The sequence below is a fragment of the Nyctibius grandis genome, chromosome 7 (genome assembly GCF_013368605.1).
Source record: "Nyctibius grandis isolate bNycGra1 chromosome 7, bNycGra1.pri, whole genome shotgun sequence".
Lineage (NCBI taxonomy): Eukaryota > Metazoa > Chordata > Aves > Nyctibiiformes > Nyctibiidae > Nyctibius > Nyctibius grandis.
Window position 1 is genome coordinate 26121858 of NC_090664.1, and position 18450 is coordinate 26140307.

At 36.1% G+C, this 18450-nt stretch overlaps 1 protein-coding gene across 1 annotated transcript in view; it reads left to right on the plus strand.

The window, feature by feature from the left end:
* The window catches only part of AGMO (alkylglycerol monooxygenase), a 197093-nt gene that overhangs the window by 78933 nt on the left and 99710 nt on the right, over positions 1 to 18450 (plus strand). The window contains exons 4-5 of the mRNA XM_068405255.1: positions 69 to 172; positions 6112 to 6207. Coding sequence (XP_068261356.1) covers positions 69 to 172; positions 6112 to 6207 — 200 coding nt within the window. The remainder of the gene's footprint in view (positions 1 to 68; positions 173 to 6111; positions 6208 to 18450) is intronic.

The following is an 18450-nucleotide window of genomic DNA, read 5'->3' on the forward strand; positions in this document are numbered from 1 at the left end:
AGGCCTTGGGAAACTACTGTTGCTTTGTTCTCTAGTACATACCTCATTAGAAATTATGTGTTTTGCAGAGGTTAATATACTGTGGGCAGCACACCAAATACATCATAGTTCTGAAGATTACAACTTATTCACAGCCTTGAGACAATCTGTACTGCAGAGATACACCTCCTGGGTAAGTTGCACAAGATTTGACAAAGAAATTAATATCAACAAGATTTAGTAGAAGTGAAAACATAGTGTTTATTTTCCTTTGAAGAAAAACACATAAATTGTGTAAGATGTTTGACACTGAAAGCACAGAAGTTGAAACTGAAAACTCTGAGAATCATAAGCGTTAAAAATACATTCATTAATGTTTTTACAGCAAATGTGAAAAGAGATACAGTAGTTAAGTTTAAGAAGGCTAATTTATAGACCTGCATTTATATTTTCATAACTTTCTGAGTAAAATGGGACAATTTTTTTCATTCGGTTATACATAAGTACAGGAAAAGATCAGAGTATAACATAACTGCTCTAGAATATGTCTGTATAACTGAAAGGAGCAGGGAGAGAAATCATTACTAAAGATTGCTTTGGACATGCAAAAGTATTTACTTGTCTCTGCTCATTCATGTCATGTGTCAGTACTCCAGTAGGTAAGGGCAGTATGCCACTTCTTTTACCTAGTGTTATTTCAGATATAATTTATTTTAAATGGTGAGCTGGGTAAGATGAGTACTCATTTACAGATTTAAAAATCTATATTTCCAAATACATTCATAAATGTAACATGTAACATACTATTCAGTGTTTAGTTTTGGGCCCAGGATAACTGCTGATTTCCTCAGTTACTCTCATGTTCTCTATTGATTCTATTTTTAAATTCAGATTGTAATTTCTTTCTTTGTTTTTAAAATAAGAATAATAACTTCAAAATCTGAATTTTCAGAATTAGACTTCAAAAGCAATATTCAGTGTATTTTTGTATATATAAGATATATAAATGGTCTTCTCCAATGAGGTGTAATACTGGTGGTGGAGGAAACCCACAGTCCTCTGGCAAGCTCTACAACTAGCCTATGAGCGAATGATTCAAAGCCAAGAGTGTGTGCTCACACAAAAGCAAATCCAGTGTAACTCCATTAACTTCGGTAAAGTTAGTCTGGATTTATGTTCATATAGCTGAGCATGGACTTAGCCTGTAGTTCATAACTGTTTCAAGCCCATGACATTAGATGAGTTAAAGCTCTAGGCTGCAAAGTAATGACTAGTTCTTCTGGAAATTGTGAAGCAGATACTGTTTGTTTGTTTTATTTCTTAAAGACTTCTCTGTAAATTCTTGTTATTTTTTTATTCAGCAAGTAGTCATCTGATGTTGGTAGGAGTGCCTCAAATTTACAAGGCCATAATGAACAATAATGGAATGGATACATCTCGGTCACAGCTTCGCTTCCTATGTAAATACTGCCATGTTAAAGATTTAACCTTTGCACATTTACCCATTGGGACCATATGTGCAAATGCTTAACAAAAACAATAATTCAAAAAAGACAAAAAGCCTGTGTGTACATATGGGTGTGTGCATAAGCAGTTTGTCTGCCTGCATGGTTTGGAGGATGATACCTCAGAGAGCATAAAATATTCAGGAAGGCCAAGATGTCTGGCCTTCTTAGATTCTGAAGACCGTCCTCAGGACCACACTGATATCACTTGGCAAATAATATATGTACATTTAAAATTCATTTCCTTTGACCAAAGGGAAGCGAACATAGGAATCCACAATACTTTCATGTGCAGTGTTTTTTCCACCAAATATTTGGTATTAGTCAAGACATTTGGTTAGTGTAAATACTGGTTTATCTCCCCCCTGAACTTCTGAGAGGTGTACCAGTTTTCTTTCTCCTAAGCCTTACTGTGTATGAACACAATTCTTCCTAATTCTGATAGCACTGCTATATTTTTTGGACTGCCAGACTTGTCCAGAACCACATGGATGCATCTGTCTCGAAGCTGAAACTCAGTGAAGCCTTAACTTAGTCTCTGAGAGTGATCTGATGTTGCTGAATGTGTACTGTTGAATACAGTTTGACATCCAGTTTTGTGGAGGCTGTGAGAACATTGTGGTGGATGATGTAGGATTGTGGGACTGTTCTGCTGCCAGCTCTGTATGTGTTTTAAGTTAAATCTTTTAAGATAAATAAATCAGCATATTAATCTGTGTGGGTTGTGCTCGAGCTGATTGCAAAGATGTGAAATGAAAGAGAAGAGAAGAGAAAAACATGCTTGAAGTACAATCAGTGGTGTGAGATGTACTTCTGAACTTGGAACCAAATGTGTATTGCTTCATGTTGTTTGCACACACAGTAGTGTTTCTGCTACTCCAGTGGAGGGGCCCACAGAGAATCAGACCTACTGTTAAGACTGAGAGATGGCTTTGAAGCCCATTTTGTGGGAAAAAAATGTATGTTAATTTTTAAGAAGAAATCAGCGAGCTAGAGCTATATAAATTTTTGCTTCTGATGAGACAGTTAAAGTGTAATTGTGAAAGGGGAGAGTTGCATATAGACCTTGAAAACCCATGATTTAATTCTTTGAGTACCAGTTCTCAACTTTCCTCCAAGGGTAAGATTTAATTGCAAATATTAGAGCCATAATAATTTGATAGCTTTAGACTATATGTTTAGATAAAGGGTTGAATTATGCCTTGTTGGTTTAAAAGCAGTGGAAACATCTATATATAAATCTGGAAAGGGAATAGGTAACACTGTTCTTTTCAACAGAGAGTCACAAAGTTCACTTCCTACCTGCTGAGGAGTGTGCCAGGTCTGGGATCTGTAAGGAATGTGGTTTGTTTTTTTTATCCTTACCTTTAACTCCTGCAGAATCCTTCCAGAAGTGTAGACCACATGAACTGGCTGTCGGCAGCTGCCCTGTGGCCCCGCTGCACCCCGCAGCCCCTCCATGGCCGCATCGGCAAGTGGCCCCAAAGACCCAGCGTGGAAATGGAGGGACTCAGTGCAGGCAACTCAGCCCTCCTGCTACACCTCAGGAGTTACAAATTTTTCCCTTTTGGTAGTGGAAGTGTTTATAAGCTTTTACTTACAAATGAGATGGAGGAAGGTAGGGCTTGCCCGCGTCAGAGAGCGTGCAGCGGACACGCACCCTTCAAAACGGGCAATGCCTTAAGTGTGAAGGCACACAGCTGCGGTGCAGCAGTCCCCAATACGAATCCCTCTCCACCCCCTCACTGAGGGCATTTCCCATCAGGTTATCAGTTATTGTGGCTCGCTCTCAATCTCTGTTGCTGAATCCACAAGTGGGAAAAGATCTGTGAGTGTGATAAACGTTTTTGTGCAGTTTTGACCAGAAATTCCATCTTGGAGCCAGGAAAGCTTTTCCTCTACAGATTAGTGAAAGCTGGTATATACCCATGAAATCTTTTGATTTGGTGAATTGGCATTTCCAGCAAAAAAACTATTTAAAGATTTTTTTTTTCTGCTGACATTGATCTTCTTGTTTCAGTGGCACCACAAACAGGAGAAACCAAATATTTTGTATGAGAGAGGTTTTCATTCCTCCCTATAGATGCTGCTTCTGTAAATGATCTTTGAAATCTTTTCTGTGCAAAATAAAGCTTACTTTGCAAGGAAACATGAGGCAGTTAGGAAAGCATTCTCCTTTGTCAATCTCAAATTTACCTGTAGATTTATACAAAATTTCCCTCATCTCGCCACTTAGCAGGGAAATCCTAGTATTCATTGTGAGAAGTAGGTTAGAAAATAAATATGAAGATGATCATTCCTTCCCCTCTGAGTCATCTGTAAGTACCACCAAATTGCCTCTGATACTTTTAGGCAAAAAGCATATAGTTTTTAACCCTGCTTTCATTCCTGCAACCACTTCCATGAATAATCTGAAAACCATCCGTTTTTTTTTTTTAAATGAACCTCCTCTCCATTCCTTTTAAAAAAATTCCTGCTCTTATCATGCCATTAGACAGGTACAATCAATAATAAGAGAAAACTGCAGTAGCTTTACTTAAATGTGGCCATGTGTCCTACTCCTTTGTTGGCTTCTTTGTAAGATAACCTTTGAGAAAAACCATGCCACCCTTCTGGTTGTTGTGGGTCAAATATCTCTCAGTCTCTTTTTTTTTTTTTTTTGTAGCTTGCCCACTTTTAATAATTACATACTAAGGGCGTCCAGGTTAGAGAAAGGAGGAAAAAGGAACTCAGAAAAGAGATCAACGTCATGCCTGTGTTTAGGGCATTTCTTCTAAAGTATGGGAGGCTTACACTACATTTCTGTTTCAGAGCATGGAGAACTGCAGGTTTGAAAGTTGCTCTTCTCTTTAGTAGTCTTCTGCACAAGGCAGTCTGATCTGTGCTTTTAATTCTTAAAAAAGTCTCATGCCCACTTCTACTCCATAATTTCATGCCTAAATGCCACATCCCCCTGATGGCATTTACTAGCTGTCACCTTAGGTAAGAGTTGCTGTGAATTTTTGTTCATTTACTTAGACTGAGTGATTCTTAGGGAATGAATGTGCAAATTTCACCTTCCAAATATATTATTCTTTCTTTTTTTTTTTTTTTTTTTGTTTTATAAATGTTATGCAAACACTTCAGCCTTCTAGGATCAGACTGATGAAAACAAAATAGATGTTTACATTATATCCCCCAAGTTCCAGAAGCTCAACATAATCCTTCTGCCACCTTTGAATTCCTTTACTTCTTGGAAAAGAACTTCTAAGACATTCAACCAGAAAGGTTCCACGTGTGGTTTGTGGGGCAGCTGTGATCCATGACGCCTTTGAATGTAGTTTTTGAAATCACAACTGTCCCAGCCCTGCCAGGTGATACAGCAGTGACTTAAGGGTTTTTCTAGTGCTTCAGTTATTGTCTGGTGTTGAAGCCAGCAGACTGAGCTGGGATTGGAGGGCCTTAGTCCTTCCTTGGCTCGTGACAGTGAGATACAGCTGTGGTGACTTTTTGAGAGCATCAGTCACATCATGGGGATGGAAGTGCAGTTGTTTCACAGCCCCAGTGTGACATCTTACCTATTGGGTAGGCGTTTTGACAAAAACTGAGGGAGTGTCGGTGTTAAATGCTATGGGCAGACCTACACTAAAGGAATTGCTGGCTCAGGAGGCCTGTCATGGCTATCAGATTGCTTTCTCTGATGTGCAATGTTTTGATTTTTGTGAGGAGGACAATAATAATTTGAAAATGGATTTTGCTGATTTTGCTGTGTTTCACAGGGAGCTCTTATCTGCTATGCAGATTTTCGCTGAGTGCTAAAGAGATTTAAAGTTTTGAGGATGCCTCTGCTACTGTTTGGTTTAGAAAAAATCTCTATTTTAGGGAAGGATTAACTTCTTAATGCAGCTGGTATAACACAATGTCAGGTAGAAGAAAAAGAAGATAAACCTTTTTCTGAAGAAAGCAGACTGACTTTTAACACATGGAGGTCTTGGAAGTCTTTATTGTATTGCTCAGCCAGTTAAACAATTAATTGTGAAATTCCTGGGACTTTACTCTGTATGTAAGATACCGGTGTCTTTCCTAAGTAAGCATTTTTCTGAAACTGTTTTCGTGCTAGCACATCTTTAGAACTCAGCAATATATCAGGGCTTCAAGGGAGGTGCTGTGAGGAAGTTAGGGTGAGAATTTATAATTAACTTCGAAAGCCAAGTAAGCTGCCTTGCCCTTATGGTGCTCACGTAGGGAGTTCGGCTGGAAAAACTATACTGTTATAAAGTCACACCTCGCTTACTCTGTGACAATTCTCCCCTACAAGTGAACCCTTCATGTCAAGGATATGTTGCTGTCTGCTCTGTATAATAAACAGAATAAACATCTAGTCTCGAGATTTCTGAGTTCTTGATTTTTTCTATTTGCTCACTACGACTTTTGGGAAATTACTTTTGCATCAATTTATGTCTCCTTTGCTATAGCACATCTAGTAGTAACATAATCAGTATCTATTCCATGTAATGTCTACGTTATGGAAGTATTGGAAGAAGCAATTATCTTGTGCAGTGCTTTGCGCTTCTGAGATAGTACTTCGTTATGTCATCACCAGTTTAGAATTATATATCTAACGTGTATTTTCTTTCTCATTTTTCAGATTTTCAACTTGCCTATGGCTCTTTTCATTCCCCCTTCAGTGTTTGCTGTTCATCTACAGTTTAATCTGCTTTACCAGTTTTGGATACATACAGAGGTAAACCAGGTTTTTAAGCCATACCTAAACAGTTAGCCTGGAGCAGTGTCCTGGAAATCCACTAGCAGCTGATTTATTGTGTAAGAAAAATCTTTGTCTGAGTTCTTTAAGGAGAAACATCTGTTCATTTTTATTCCTTTTTCTGAATATATATTGCTAAGTTTATAAGAAGCAATGAGGCCAGTTGGTCCCAATTAGAATTTTTTTTTTAAAAAAAGTAACTGTAAGGAATCAATTTTTTTTTGCTATTTTAATATGATATTTTCCTATCTTGCACCTTATTAAACATTTCTGGCAGATACTGAAACTGATTTTGTTTCTAAGATAAAATTTTTAGGGAAAAATATCCCAAACCCAATGCTTCTTAAAGATCCTTTAGAGTTGTAACTGAAGTCAGATATTGTTTCTTCCTTAGTGCAAGTAATTCTCAAATGAAAAGTACTCTGATTATCTGATGGCTATTTATTTATGACTGTACCTATTTATTTGTGTTTTGTGAGTGCATAGACCATATCTAGTTTACATACATATACAGTTAATAACCCACTGTAATTTGTAAGTAGTTTCCCACACTTCTCAAGTAGTTGAATGGCCTTCTGCCTTCTCCCTTGCACTACAGTAGAGGTGTTTAAAGGTATACAATGTTGTATGTCAGTAGTGTATTTCTCAGTAGCCCCTAGTGGGCTGCAGGCTAATTATCTCTACAGCAGTTACTCCTTTCTATTCTGACTATACAGATGCCTTTTTACTTCTATAGATTCATTATGTGATCTATAGGACAGTTCTTCTCGAGGCAATTTTATTTTCTTTATCTGCTATTGTAGGTGATTGTGTTGCTTAAATTACAGTTTTTATTTTCTCTTTTCTGTGTGTTTACTTAAAAAAAATAAAAAAAAAAAAAAGCTACTTACAGTGACAGAATAGCAAACTTCTGTTGTTGAAATTTCACTTCTGTTGGGCACATTTCTAAATCATTAATACACGTTCGATGCTCTGCAACACCATGTGAATAGGAAAGGCTTACAATAAAATGTCACACACATCACCAGAGCTGGCATAAACTCAAGCAATGCACAATTAAGCTTGTCAAAATGATTTGAACAAATTTGAACACTTCGAAATTGTACCAAATGAACACTCTGAATCACATGATAGCAAAGTTTCTTTTACCATGCCTTAGCTTCCCCAAACTGGTTTTACTGTGTTTTGACACTAAGAAAAATATAATATGCCTCATCTACATCTTCTCTGCTGTCTGAAGCCATTTCTTCCTTGGCTGAGAGTTTTCTAACATTCTGCTGCATAGCAGCAACTCAATGAGTCTCAGCACTGGTGCCACAGTGCGTGTCTAAAGTTTCTAAAGTGAATTTCAGAGGCTTATGAATCGCCTACATTACTCTAAAGCGCTAAATCCTTCATAGGGCTTAAAACGAATTTCCATAGCACATGTGCAATGTGCCAAGTTTAGACACTAGTCTAAACAAGAATGAATTTCAGTCTCAATGAACAGATAAGCACTCCTTACTATTAAATTATTGTGCCAGTAGAAAAACAATGGATCTTTTGTACTGATCCAGTTGATTTAATCATAGGTCTTTGTTTACAAGGGAATTTATTCTTAATGTTGGTATTGTTGATTTTGTAGCACAGCTGAAATCAGTTGAAATATGCTGAAGTCATGCTTTAAGGTCAAAAATGATGTCAAAATAGAAATAGGATTATACCATGTATTAGCAGATTTCCTGCTCTCAAGGGCAAGGACATAACAGAGAAGAGAAGGGAAAGGAAGGGAAATAGTAGCAGCTATTGCAGCCATGCAGGTTTATATTAGCCAACATTTTTGGTGAAATTAATATGAAGTTTCACCTTTATACCAGTTTGTTTTGCAACAACTATACAAGTTAACTGTGTAAAGCAGTGACACCCCTAATTTTTTTTATAACAGTCCTTTTCCTGACTTTTAATGGTTCTAATTATCTTACACAGATTATAGTAAAATGAAAATCCTTTCTGTAAGTCTCAGTTTCCAGCAGTTTCCCAACATAAAAAGTTTGTTTGGGGCTGCAGGCCTGGGCTTATATAGAAAACAACATCCTGTCTCTGTGACTGCTGCTAGCCCTTGCTCTGAGAGCTGAGATTCATCATCCCCCAACAGCTCTGATGTCCTCTGGGAGGCTGTGGTGGGTGTTGTTACAAGGTGGCAGTACATGTCATTAGGGGTCTAGTGGAGATACAATTCAGTATTTCTATTCTGCAAGTACAAGATGTAATGGTTTGCTTCAAAAATGCAGGAGCATTTGGTAAGAAATGTTGTTCGTCCTCAGATTTCTATTGCTTTTAATCAGTATCGATGTTTCCTTAGACAAGATTTGGCCCCATATTGACTAGTCAAGAATGTTTAGAAATTGTACCTTCACAACTTTTGATTACATATCTTTCTCCTTCAGAAAAAAAAAATCTAATAAGATACAGGAAAAAATCTTTCTTTAATAGGTGATTTTTTTTAATAGCACTGAAGATCTTAATAAAGGATATGCACAATTTATTGTATTATAAAAGAAAAAATATGTTATATTTAAGTAATAGGAAAGCACAACATTATATTAAAGTTTCTGAGGGAAGATGTTTTGTTTTGGGTGTAATTTAAATTGAATTCAGTAATTACAAGAGAATGATCGTGCTATGCTGAAACTTTCTATGCCATGTTTCAGCCTAGAGCAAAAGTTTATAGCTAAAGTATGATCCCTGATATTTTCTTACACTTTAATTTTGAATGTGTCCAATGTTGTTTCAAACAATACTAAGAGAATTTTCCTGTGGTATAGCTTTAACCTTCATCAGTGTTTGTTCATCAGTTTTTGTCCAGCTTTCCTACCAGCAGATCAGACATGGTCTATTTTATTTTAACTCAAGTGGCTCATATATTCCTGTGAAGACAGTATACCAAATCATAAAGATCAAAAGTACCCACTCGTTCTCAGTTAGACTTCTTTATTTCCTGCATACTTGGTATGCATTAGCTTTTAGCCTTTTATATAAAATAGTACAACATTTTAAACACCATAAATCTTATATAAAGATTATGCTATACCATTTGTTTGGTGCTAGAGATCTTTTATTATTACTAAAATCAGAATGGGCTATTGATACAGGAAAGGCATTTCTGTAATTAATAAAGAAAGGTTGGGTGTGCTAGAGTGAAACTATGACTTTGTGACTTAAGTTATGCATTTGCATTTAGCTGTATTATCCCATTACAAGAATTTTTGCTGTCCGAAGTCCACTTTTTTTTCACTGCTTCTGTGCATTATTGCACTGTGTACATGGCAATCTGAAATTATATGAAAAATTTTCCAAAGATTTTTAAAAAATCTCTGAGTAGCACCAAGGTATTGAAATAAACTCTCAATAGTTTATTTAAATGAAAAATAAAAAAAAAACTAAAAACAACTGCAGAAAACACTTTTCTGTAATGGTGCATAAAGATAGGATCTCAATAAATAAAGAGGAAACAACTTTTGGTCCTATCCAATACTATTTAGGTCAAAGGAAAGGGGCAGTAGATCTGCTCTTAAATGGTCTGGGAGAAATGTTTCTATGACTAAACCATTCTCATCTAGATCATAAGGGGAGTAAAAAAAATACTTTGGTCAAAGAGCACTAAAAATCTAATTTTTCAAAAGCCACAAAATGTTTCAGGAGTGTTACTGACAGACAGAAATACTCCATCCATTTCAGTTTATTTTCACAGGTGATTCGGAAGGTCTATGGCTCATATTAAACTATATCCTTCCGTTATGCATTTATTACAACCAATAAGTTAGGTGTGTTTATAACCTGATAGACACCTGTGAAAAACAGAAATTAGTTTCTGTTGGTTTAGCTGTAATTTTTATGAGATGTCAAATTGTATTTAGAAAGTATCAACTGAATCAATCCCTGTTGGTAGTAATTGCAGCAGCAGATTATTCCTTGCCTGTTTGATCTTTGACATGCATTAGTTTCTGTTTGATTTTCTAATTTAAGGAAAGACTGTAATCTGCCCTTTACCATACTCACGGAAGTCAGCTTTCTTAAGGCATCTCTTTTTCCCTTGATTAAGTCTTTCTACCTCGTCAAAGTTTGAGAGCAGAAAAAGGTGAGCCACTACTGTTAGCCAGAAGTAACATGGGTGAAAACAGGTGAGGAATGGGGAAAATTTTGGAAACACCTCATCCAAGCTGGAAAAAGAGATGTAAAATTGCAACAGATACAGGCTAAAATACATTTGTTTTTGTCAGAAAACACCCAATCAATAAAACTGAAACTTGCTGTGGGAGTATATTCTATTTGTCGAAAAATATTTTGCACTTATGTGCAGTGTGTACTGGTCTAAGTTTCTGTCTACGACTTTCTTTAACTTTGACTTCTGCTCAGTTTTCTTAAATTAAAAATTTTGAAAGAGAACGCAGTTGTGGAGGCTTCACGCTTTCATGAAAAAGATTTCTGTTCCTGGCAGGAAGCCACACACAGCCTATCTGGGCTCCCTGAGTACAGGTGAGATGTTGTGGCCCAGTCCTGAAATCCTTACATCAATCAGCTCTTACCTAGGAAGATGGCCAGATTCAGAAAAAATCTTCTTTTTTTTTTGTTTTGTTTTGTTTTGTTTTTTTTTCAAATATGAGCATAGAGTCAATAAGGAAATTAAACAAGCAGATTGAAGAACCATGTTAAATTAAGTAAAATACATAAAAATGTACGTATTTCTTTTAAGTAGCAGTACACCTGTTATTACTGTATCAATAGCAAAAGCTATTCTTGAAACTCTAGAGGATGTATGTGTCTTTTTAAGCAGAAGCTATTTGAGACAAAAGTCTATTGGGTGGCAGTTAAAAGAATCATAAAATATTTAGGACAATGTGATAAATAAGTGCAATATGAGACAATGAATAAAATATTCAGTTATTAATTCCTAGACACTAGCAATTGAGATTGGTCCTCTATTTCTTTGCAAATTTCATTTTTCCATTTTATTGGACCTGCCTTTTCCACATTGTGTGCGGTAGTCTCATTTAAATAAATAAGAAAGGAACGCAGAAATAAACAAGTGTAACAAGGTTTATTTAAAGTACTTTCAGTAGTTTAGTGATTTAGAAGCAATTTAGTAATCTGTTTCTTAAAACTGAAAGGTAAATTTGGTCAAGAAATAAGACTTTGAATTTAAAAAACATTTTAACAGTACTTATTTTACTATAGTGCTTTTGAGTGTTTGCAGTGGGAAGAAGACAGTTTTGTTTTTGTGGTTGTTTTGTGGAATTGGAGAAAGATTTTTGGTAATGAGGTAAAACCTTCAATAGTTTGCAAATGAAAAACAGAGGTGCTCTTCTGGTAGGTAAAAAAGTCCTGAGGCCTTGTTTACAAAGGCATATATTTATGCTTAATTTACTGTACTGTGAATAGTTCCTATAAGGTAGGTAAGTAATGAGTCAAATTTAACGTGTGGAAGTTTTTGCAAAATGGTGGTATTCAAGTGATATTGAATGGATCACAGTGGAAACAGAGTATGGTGAACTGATCTGATTTCCTGGCCAAGATGAGAAGCATGGTTCCTTTTTTTTATAAAGAGCATCACCAGTAAAAGGTGAAACCAGTAATAATGCAATGTATTGAGTATAATTGTGAAATTGCAGTCTCTCTCGAATTTGATGCTGGAAACTCATTTTTAATTCAAACAGCATGTGCCAATGAAACCTTTAATTTTCTGTATTCTAATACATTGGTTCATTTAATGAAAAAACAAACTTTTTTTCTTTAATTCAGCCACTATAGCTGAAAATAGGCATGGGTCTGTCTGATGTGCCCTTTCAAATTAGAAACACACACATCTGTCCTAGTCAGGTTACAAGGGATCAAAAACTTACCATTCACGAGACTTTTGCTAAAAGTCATCACAAAGATGAATGTAATTAGAGGTGATTACAGCCATTCTCCTAGTCTAATATTCAAGATTGTGTCTGACAACTCTCAGTGATGCAGATGATTTAAGTGGAATTCCTAGAAACAGGTCACGTCATCTGACAGCCTACTGGCTTTTAGAAGCTGGATTTTCTCATTGTTACAAAGATACAAGAAATTATTCTAAAACCATGAACTAATCGCTGGCTTGCATAAAGAACAAAATTTTGGTTTACAAAAGAAAGTTCTGGTCACATTCCTGATAGCTGATGCTTTTATCATTCTCAAATTAATTGTTCATCTGCTGCAAACTCTCAACTCAAGCATTTACTGTGGAGAGAAGGAGAACAAGTAAATCAATAAATACGAGTGAGATAAAAATACTTTCTTTAATGCAGGCAGTGCCTTTGTAGGTCCAGATAGGATATATACAATATAGACAATAAAACTCAAACATTATTCCAAGAAACAAAGAGATCTCACTGCTTCAAACTAGCCTGTCTGCCAAAGTGGCTTTATTAGATTTTCTGACCAACCTGCAGGATGAAAGTCTTGTCATTATTGCACTTGCCAGAACGCAGAGAAAAGCAAAGCTAACACCACTATCACTAAGCGGAAATACTAGCAATGACTGCAAAATGTGTTACACTCTTCCATGTTTCATTCCTCCCACGAGGAGAGAAAAGTATTGTCTTTCTAGATATATAAAGCATATAACTCTGCTTTTTGTTTTAAATAAAAAGAATAACAAAAGAGAGCGAAACCAAAACATTCCTAAAAGAACATATTGTTCCTGTCCTGCAAAGCGTAAGCTGCACTTGAACACAATTTAATCAGGAAAAATGTAGTGGCATGAGGTCTGGAGCTCTGTCCTTGGCACCTAGGATCTCAGTGATGATTAGGAGTGCTGACTGTACACCTTAGCAGCCCCAGAATGAGCCTCCTATTTTAAACCTAAGTACTCCTTGGCACTTTTAGGTATCTGAGTCTACCCAGGAGTGCCTTGACACGGTGAATTAAATATTTTGTTCTTATCTAGCCTTTATTTCAACTGAACTGCAGAAAAGAGAGGGACTTAAAAATATGTAATTCATTTGAATGAACTGAGTAGTGCTCTGAGCCCAGCAGCTCTGAGTTCAATATGCAGCACAGGAGCCGTGATCTTTTTCATTCAAAAAGCAGCTGCTCCACAGCAATTGGCTTGTGTTGGAGATTCACATTTGATGGGCAACAATTCAGGCAGAGGAACCCTTCCCTTTCCCTGTTGAAGCTGGGTCACTGGTGAGGCCAGAAATGAAAAGATTATGGGACAGGGACATAGGTAGGAACTTGACTTTTCATCCTAATAATTAGGTCCTTGAGTTGGAGTGTTGGTTTCTAGTCCTTGCACCAGTCTTCTTGCAAGAAACAGCTGTGAAATGTTTACTTCAGCAGCAGTGGGCGTGACTATTGCTAATTTGCCTGCAGAAACCCTAAAACTAAAAATCCTATTTCAAGATTTTTATTTAGGCTACTACTTGTCTATTATGTCTCTGTAGACTTATCAAGATAAAAGTGAAATGAGATACTTAGAGATGCAACACGTTTCAGTACATTCTGCATCCTGCGAAACAATCTACACAACTCATATACCAAATAAAGTTAATATAATAATGAAAGGATACCACATTAAAGTGGAGATAAGCTAGAGATACTGCTCTCTGTCAAAAAAAAAATTCTAATTTTCCATCTTGACATGTTTCATTTAATACTCGAGTTTTTCTCATAGCTTGTACTCACTGAGAATCTATTTAAATTAGTTATGGCTTCAAAGCCAACAAAAAATTTGAAAGACCCATATTTGTTAAAAACGCAAAGTGTAGGATGCTGACTATATTTTGATCTATTTAAAGAAGAAGGTGAGGAGCTACACTTGGCTATTTTAGTTTATTTCAGGACTGGCATACTGATTTATTACTTTCTGATTTTTTTCCCTGCAACTGCTAGCGTGTATTTGTCAAGCTGATGAAAAATACTGAAATGGTATAGCAATTTTTCTCCTGGAGTTTGTTTAAAATGCTTAACTTGATATATGACTGAAAGAGTGACTTTTTCCATGCTCTGCTATTTATAATGCTGCAATTAAAACAACTGGTTAGTGTAGGTTTTCTCTGACTTTTAGTGGACAAAGTGATTGAAACTTCCTATATGTGCTCATCTTTCCCGCAAGGCTTAATTCAAACTTTAAAGAAAAAAAACACTTGCATCCACTTATTGGAAGTGTTAACTAAAATATTCACATAAGATGCCAATTTGATTCAAACCTTGCCTCATGGTTGAGGCGTAAAACAATGAAAAGTGACAACAGCCTGCCTTCAAGATAATTTATTATAAACGCATTTCTTAAGTCTGTGTGTTCATTATATAAATACGCCCTAAACCGGGCTATCCATTAAAACTAGGCTTTTACCTCCCATTCCTACAATCCAGATTTATCAGAAATTCACCCCCTATGAAACTCTTTATGAGCCTGACAGGCCTGATTCCTCTCGCTTGTTTTATTTCTAAACTATAAATATTGTTTTTTCGCTCCTCAGTGTGGAAATTTGGCTACATCCATTTTACATGCTTAGTGGAGTAGAAAACTGCCTAATCAGATAGGAAAACAGTTGGCAGTGTATAAATCAGGGTTTGCCGAGGATTTCAAAGTGTGAACCTGGCAGACGAGCTCATATCCTAGGAGTTCTGCCTTTCCCTAGCTTCCCTGTAGAGATTTCACATGGCAAATCTGATCACCAGGGCCATCTGTATAAATACGTGGGTGTATTGTCCTGAATTAACACAGCAGCTCTACTGGGGAAAGTAATTAAGGTCTTATTTTTAAATTTCCCCACCAGACTATCTGAAATACAGATTTATATACCAGGAATAAGAATCTTATCTTGATTTTGAATAGGCAATCAATAGTAATATGGGTTTTACTACCAACTAGTCTAACATAAACCCCAAAGTTAAGTTCAGAATGCTCCTCAGTGATGCTCCAGGGATGAATTTGCCCTCTTCTGTCCTGTAGATCAGTAGCACTATGATATTGAAAGTAATGCTGTGCTACAGCTTTCCTTATACTCAAAGAAAAAAAAAACACAAAACTTTTTATATAGGAATGGTTTTACTGTAACATTGCCTGCTCTACTAGGTCAACATTCCTTCCTAACGTTCATGTTGAAAGAGAGTTAAGTAAAGATTCATGTTGTAGTGGTGACAGGAGGAGTTGTTACACAAGATGTAAAGTTTCCCTTGGATTTCATGTCACGATTTTTTCTCATTATTTAAACAAGAACTACATTGAAGTGGTGCAGGTACCAGGCAATAAAGATTTCCCTTGGTGCTGACAAACTCTGAGACCGCAAACAGAGGTGCTTACATGCCGCAGGAGATATTGCATAATGTTCTTTCCCTTTAGGCTAGGGATTGCTGTCACAGAGCAAACATCTTTATATGAGAAGTACTATTATAGAAAAAAACATTTAGTTCTCATTATATATGAAGATTTCACTTCCAGCATGTTTTGTTCAGTAATATATGGAAACTGCTTCTAAGCATGCAGCTTTTAGCCTGCCTTATTTATTAAACTGCTATTGGAATTGCTTCAAGTGTTGTCAGTAATTCTGCTTTATTATTTAGTGATACCCAAGTACAATAATGGAGGGAATATGTTGTTCGTTTAAACAAAAAAAGAAATAGGAATATATGTTTTGTGGAGAGATCTGACAAAGCTTTTGTAAGTGGTATACATAAGATACCTACATATCTGATTTGTAGGTAGTTGCTCGAGTCCATTTGTAAGGGTTTTGGCAAGTAAAAAATTATTTTTGTGGCTGTGGGATGTTAAAAAAAAGCAAACAGGAAAAGAGTTTTGCTGGAATGCTTCAGTTCATCTGTGGGTTGCTGGCATGGGAGTTGAGGTGCACATGATGTGTTAATTGAGAGAGGAAAAATTTGAGACAGGAATTGATTTAGAACAGCAGGTGTCTGTATCAGGGAAAGAAACATAAGCGTAAACCCCCCAGCCATATTGATCAAAATACAGATAAGGTCATCGTTGGACAACAGCTGGGGTATTTCAGATTTTAGGGGATTGGTAGCTATTTTTTTGTATTCCCAAAATCACTGCAACATGATGACATAAAGAATAAGAATATTTTGTATTCATAAGCAGACTTTTCCTTTCAATAGTATAAAATAGAGTTTGAAGTACAGTCCATAGGGATATTGAATAATGACATTTCCTCTATTTTTTTTTAATTTTGAAACTACTTCCCAGTAAAAAGGTCTGAAGCAAAACTTTCTACTGCATACAAAAATTATAGTAGCAGAAAGTGGTTTTTTTTAATAAAAATCCTGATTACAAGCCACAAAACCTGAGCTGTTCTTATATTCTTATCACATTTATTTTGTTAATTTTTAAAGTTTTTAATTTAAACTTTTTTTTTCCCTGAAATGTGAATGTTGTGAGAATTCTTATTCTAAAAAAACCATTCTGAATACAAAGCTATTTAAAGCTGAAAATGTTTTTCTATCTGGAATGACTGAGACCTAGTGGTGTATATGCTTTGGTATCAGGTTGCAATTACAGTGTGAGCCTGGTTACTGCTACCATGAACACTTACCAGCTCCTTTGCAATTGCTGTTCTCTAAGGAAAATATCTGGACACAGTGAAGGCACAGAAATGAGGACAGACTGACAGCTGAAAGGTAGACGTGTAGGTGGAGTCCCTGCTGCTGCCTTTCTCCCTTCTGTTGTGTGTTAGGCTTCTTTTGAACATGGGCTGTTGTTACACCACATTAAATTTTGTTAAAAGTAGGTTCCTATAAATTTCATTCCTTTCACTGGGATTACAATATGTTCCTGTCAGACTGACATGACAGGGTCAGAATCTTGCCTGGCAAAATTTGTCTTACTATCCTAGCATTGACAATTGACTTTGGTGAAAGATGTGCTCCTAGGAGTTTTGCCCCTGGTAAGATGGCATAATATAGAAAAAGTCAACAAAATTCAACAAAATAATTATGTTCTTTGCCATGTGGTGCTGCAGGAGCCTTCAAAATTCAGCTTTCCAGAAATGATATGTTTCTATTTGTTGGAATGATATATGGATATATTTCTAAAATATATATTTACAAAATATTTATAGAATTTTTGGCACCAAAAGTATTCCACTGACAACAGTTTTTTCTATTTTAGAAATGTGCTAAATATATGAAGTAAACTTAGCGCTAGCGAAGGAAGTTTCTAGAAATAGCACCCTTTACCATTTTGAGTATCTAGGGAAAAAATATTTTTGATGTGTTTTAGCCAAAGTGTCAATTTATAGATTGCTGGGTTTTCAGCATGCTGGATTTTTGCATGGTCAGGTACAGAGTTCTGTACCACCTCTGAGCTTATAAGTCATGCGGTTATAATTGTTATCTCAGATGATATTTCCACCAGTGTGTGGCTAGTATGTCTGCAATGGAGGTAACCTTGGCCGAATAATGAATCGAAGTAGGCTCAGGAATCAATCACTAATGATGCTGCAGAGAAGATATTTTCACTAGATTTGTAAATGTCATCACGCAAAGAAAGACTATTTTAAAGGATGAGAGTGGTTTCATTTTACAAAGAAAATACTTTCTCTAGAATTAGTCAGAAGTGTTTATTTAATATTTTACGTAAGTTCCTGAGGTCCTTGGGGAGCCCCAAGACACAAAGTTGTACTTTAGCATACTGATGTATTATATGTACTTTCAAAAGGATGATTTTTAATTTTAAAATATTAATTTAATCAACTGGGTATTGAAGACTTGAAGGCATTCATTCTGAGGACATTTTATTATACTGCACCTCTAGGCTAAAAGTGAAGGCTGCTGTTCTTTAGTGATTCCCTGCTCTCCTAGCTCAGATTTGGTTTATTTTTTTAAAAAAAATGTTAAAATACTGAGCTAAAAATATATTTAAACCAAGTGGATCAAAGTTAGGTGTGGTCTAATAGGTAAATCAGTGCTCGCTCAGGTTCTGGGCTGAAGTTCAGTCCAAGACATTTGACTCAGATTAAATTAATTTAGTGGTCACATCTCACATCATAGCTTAAAACAGTGGGATTTTCTGCTTGAGAGAGGTGGGAAATGGAACTAGCATGAATGATGAATTGTTTCTCACCTTTAGATGGTCTTTTCAGGCTTGAAGGTATTTTGAGGGAGAACTGAGAAAAACAAACGATTCTACTTATGTTGTCCTTGGCTTCTGAGTTAAACAAAACAAAACAAACTTCTCCCAGTATTCTGCTTTTC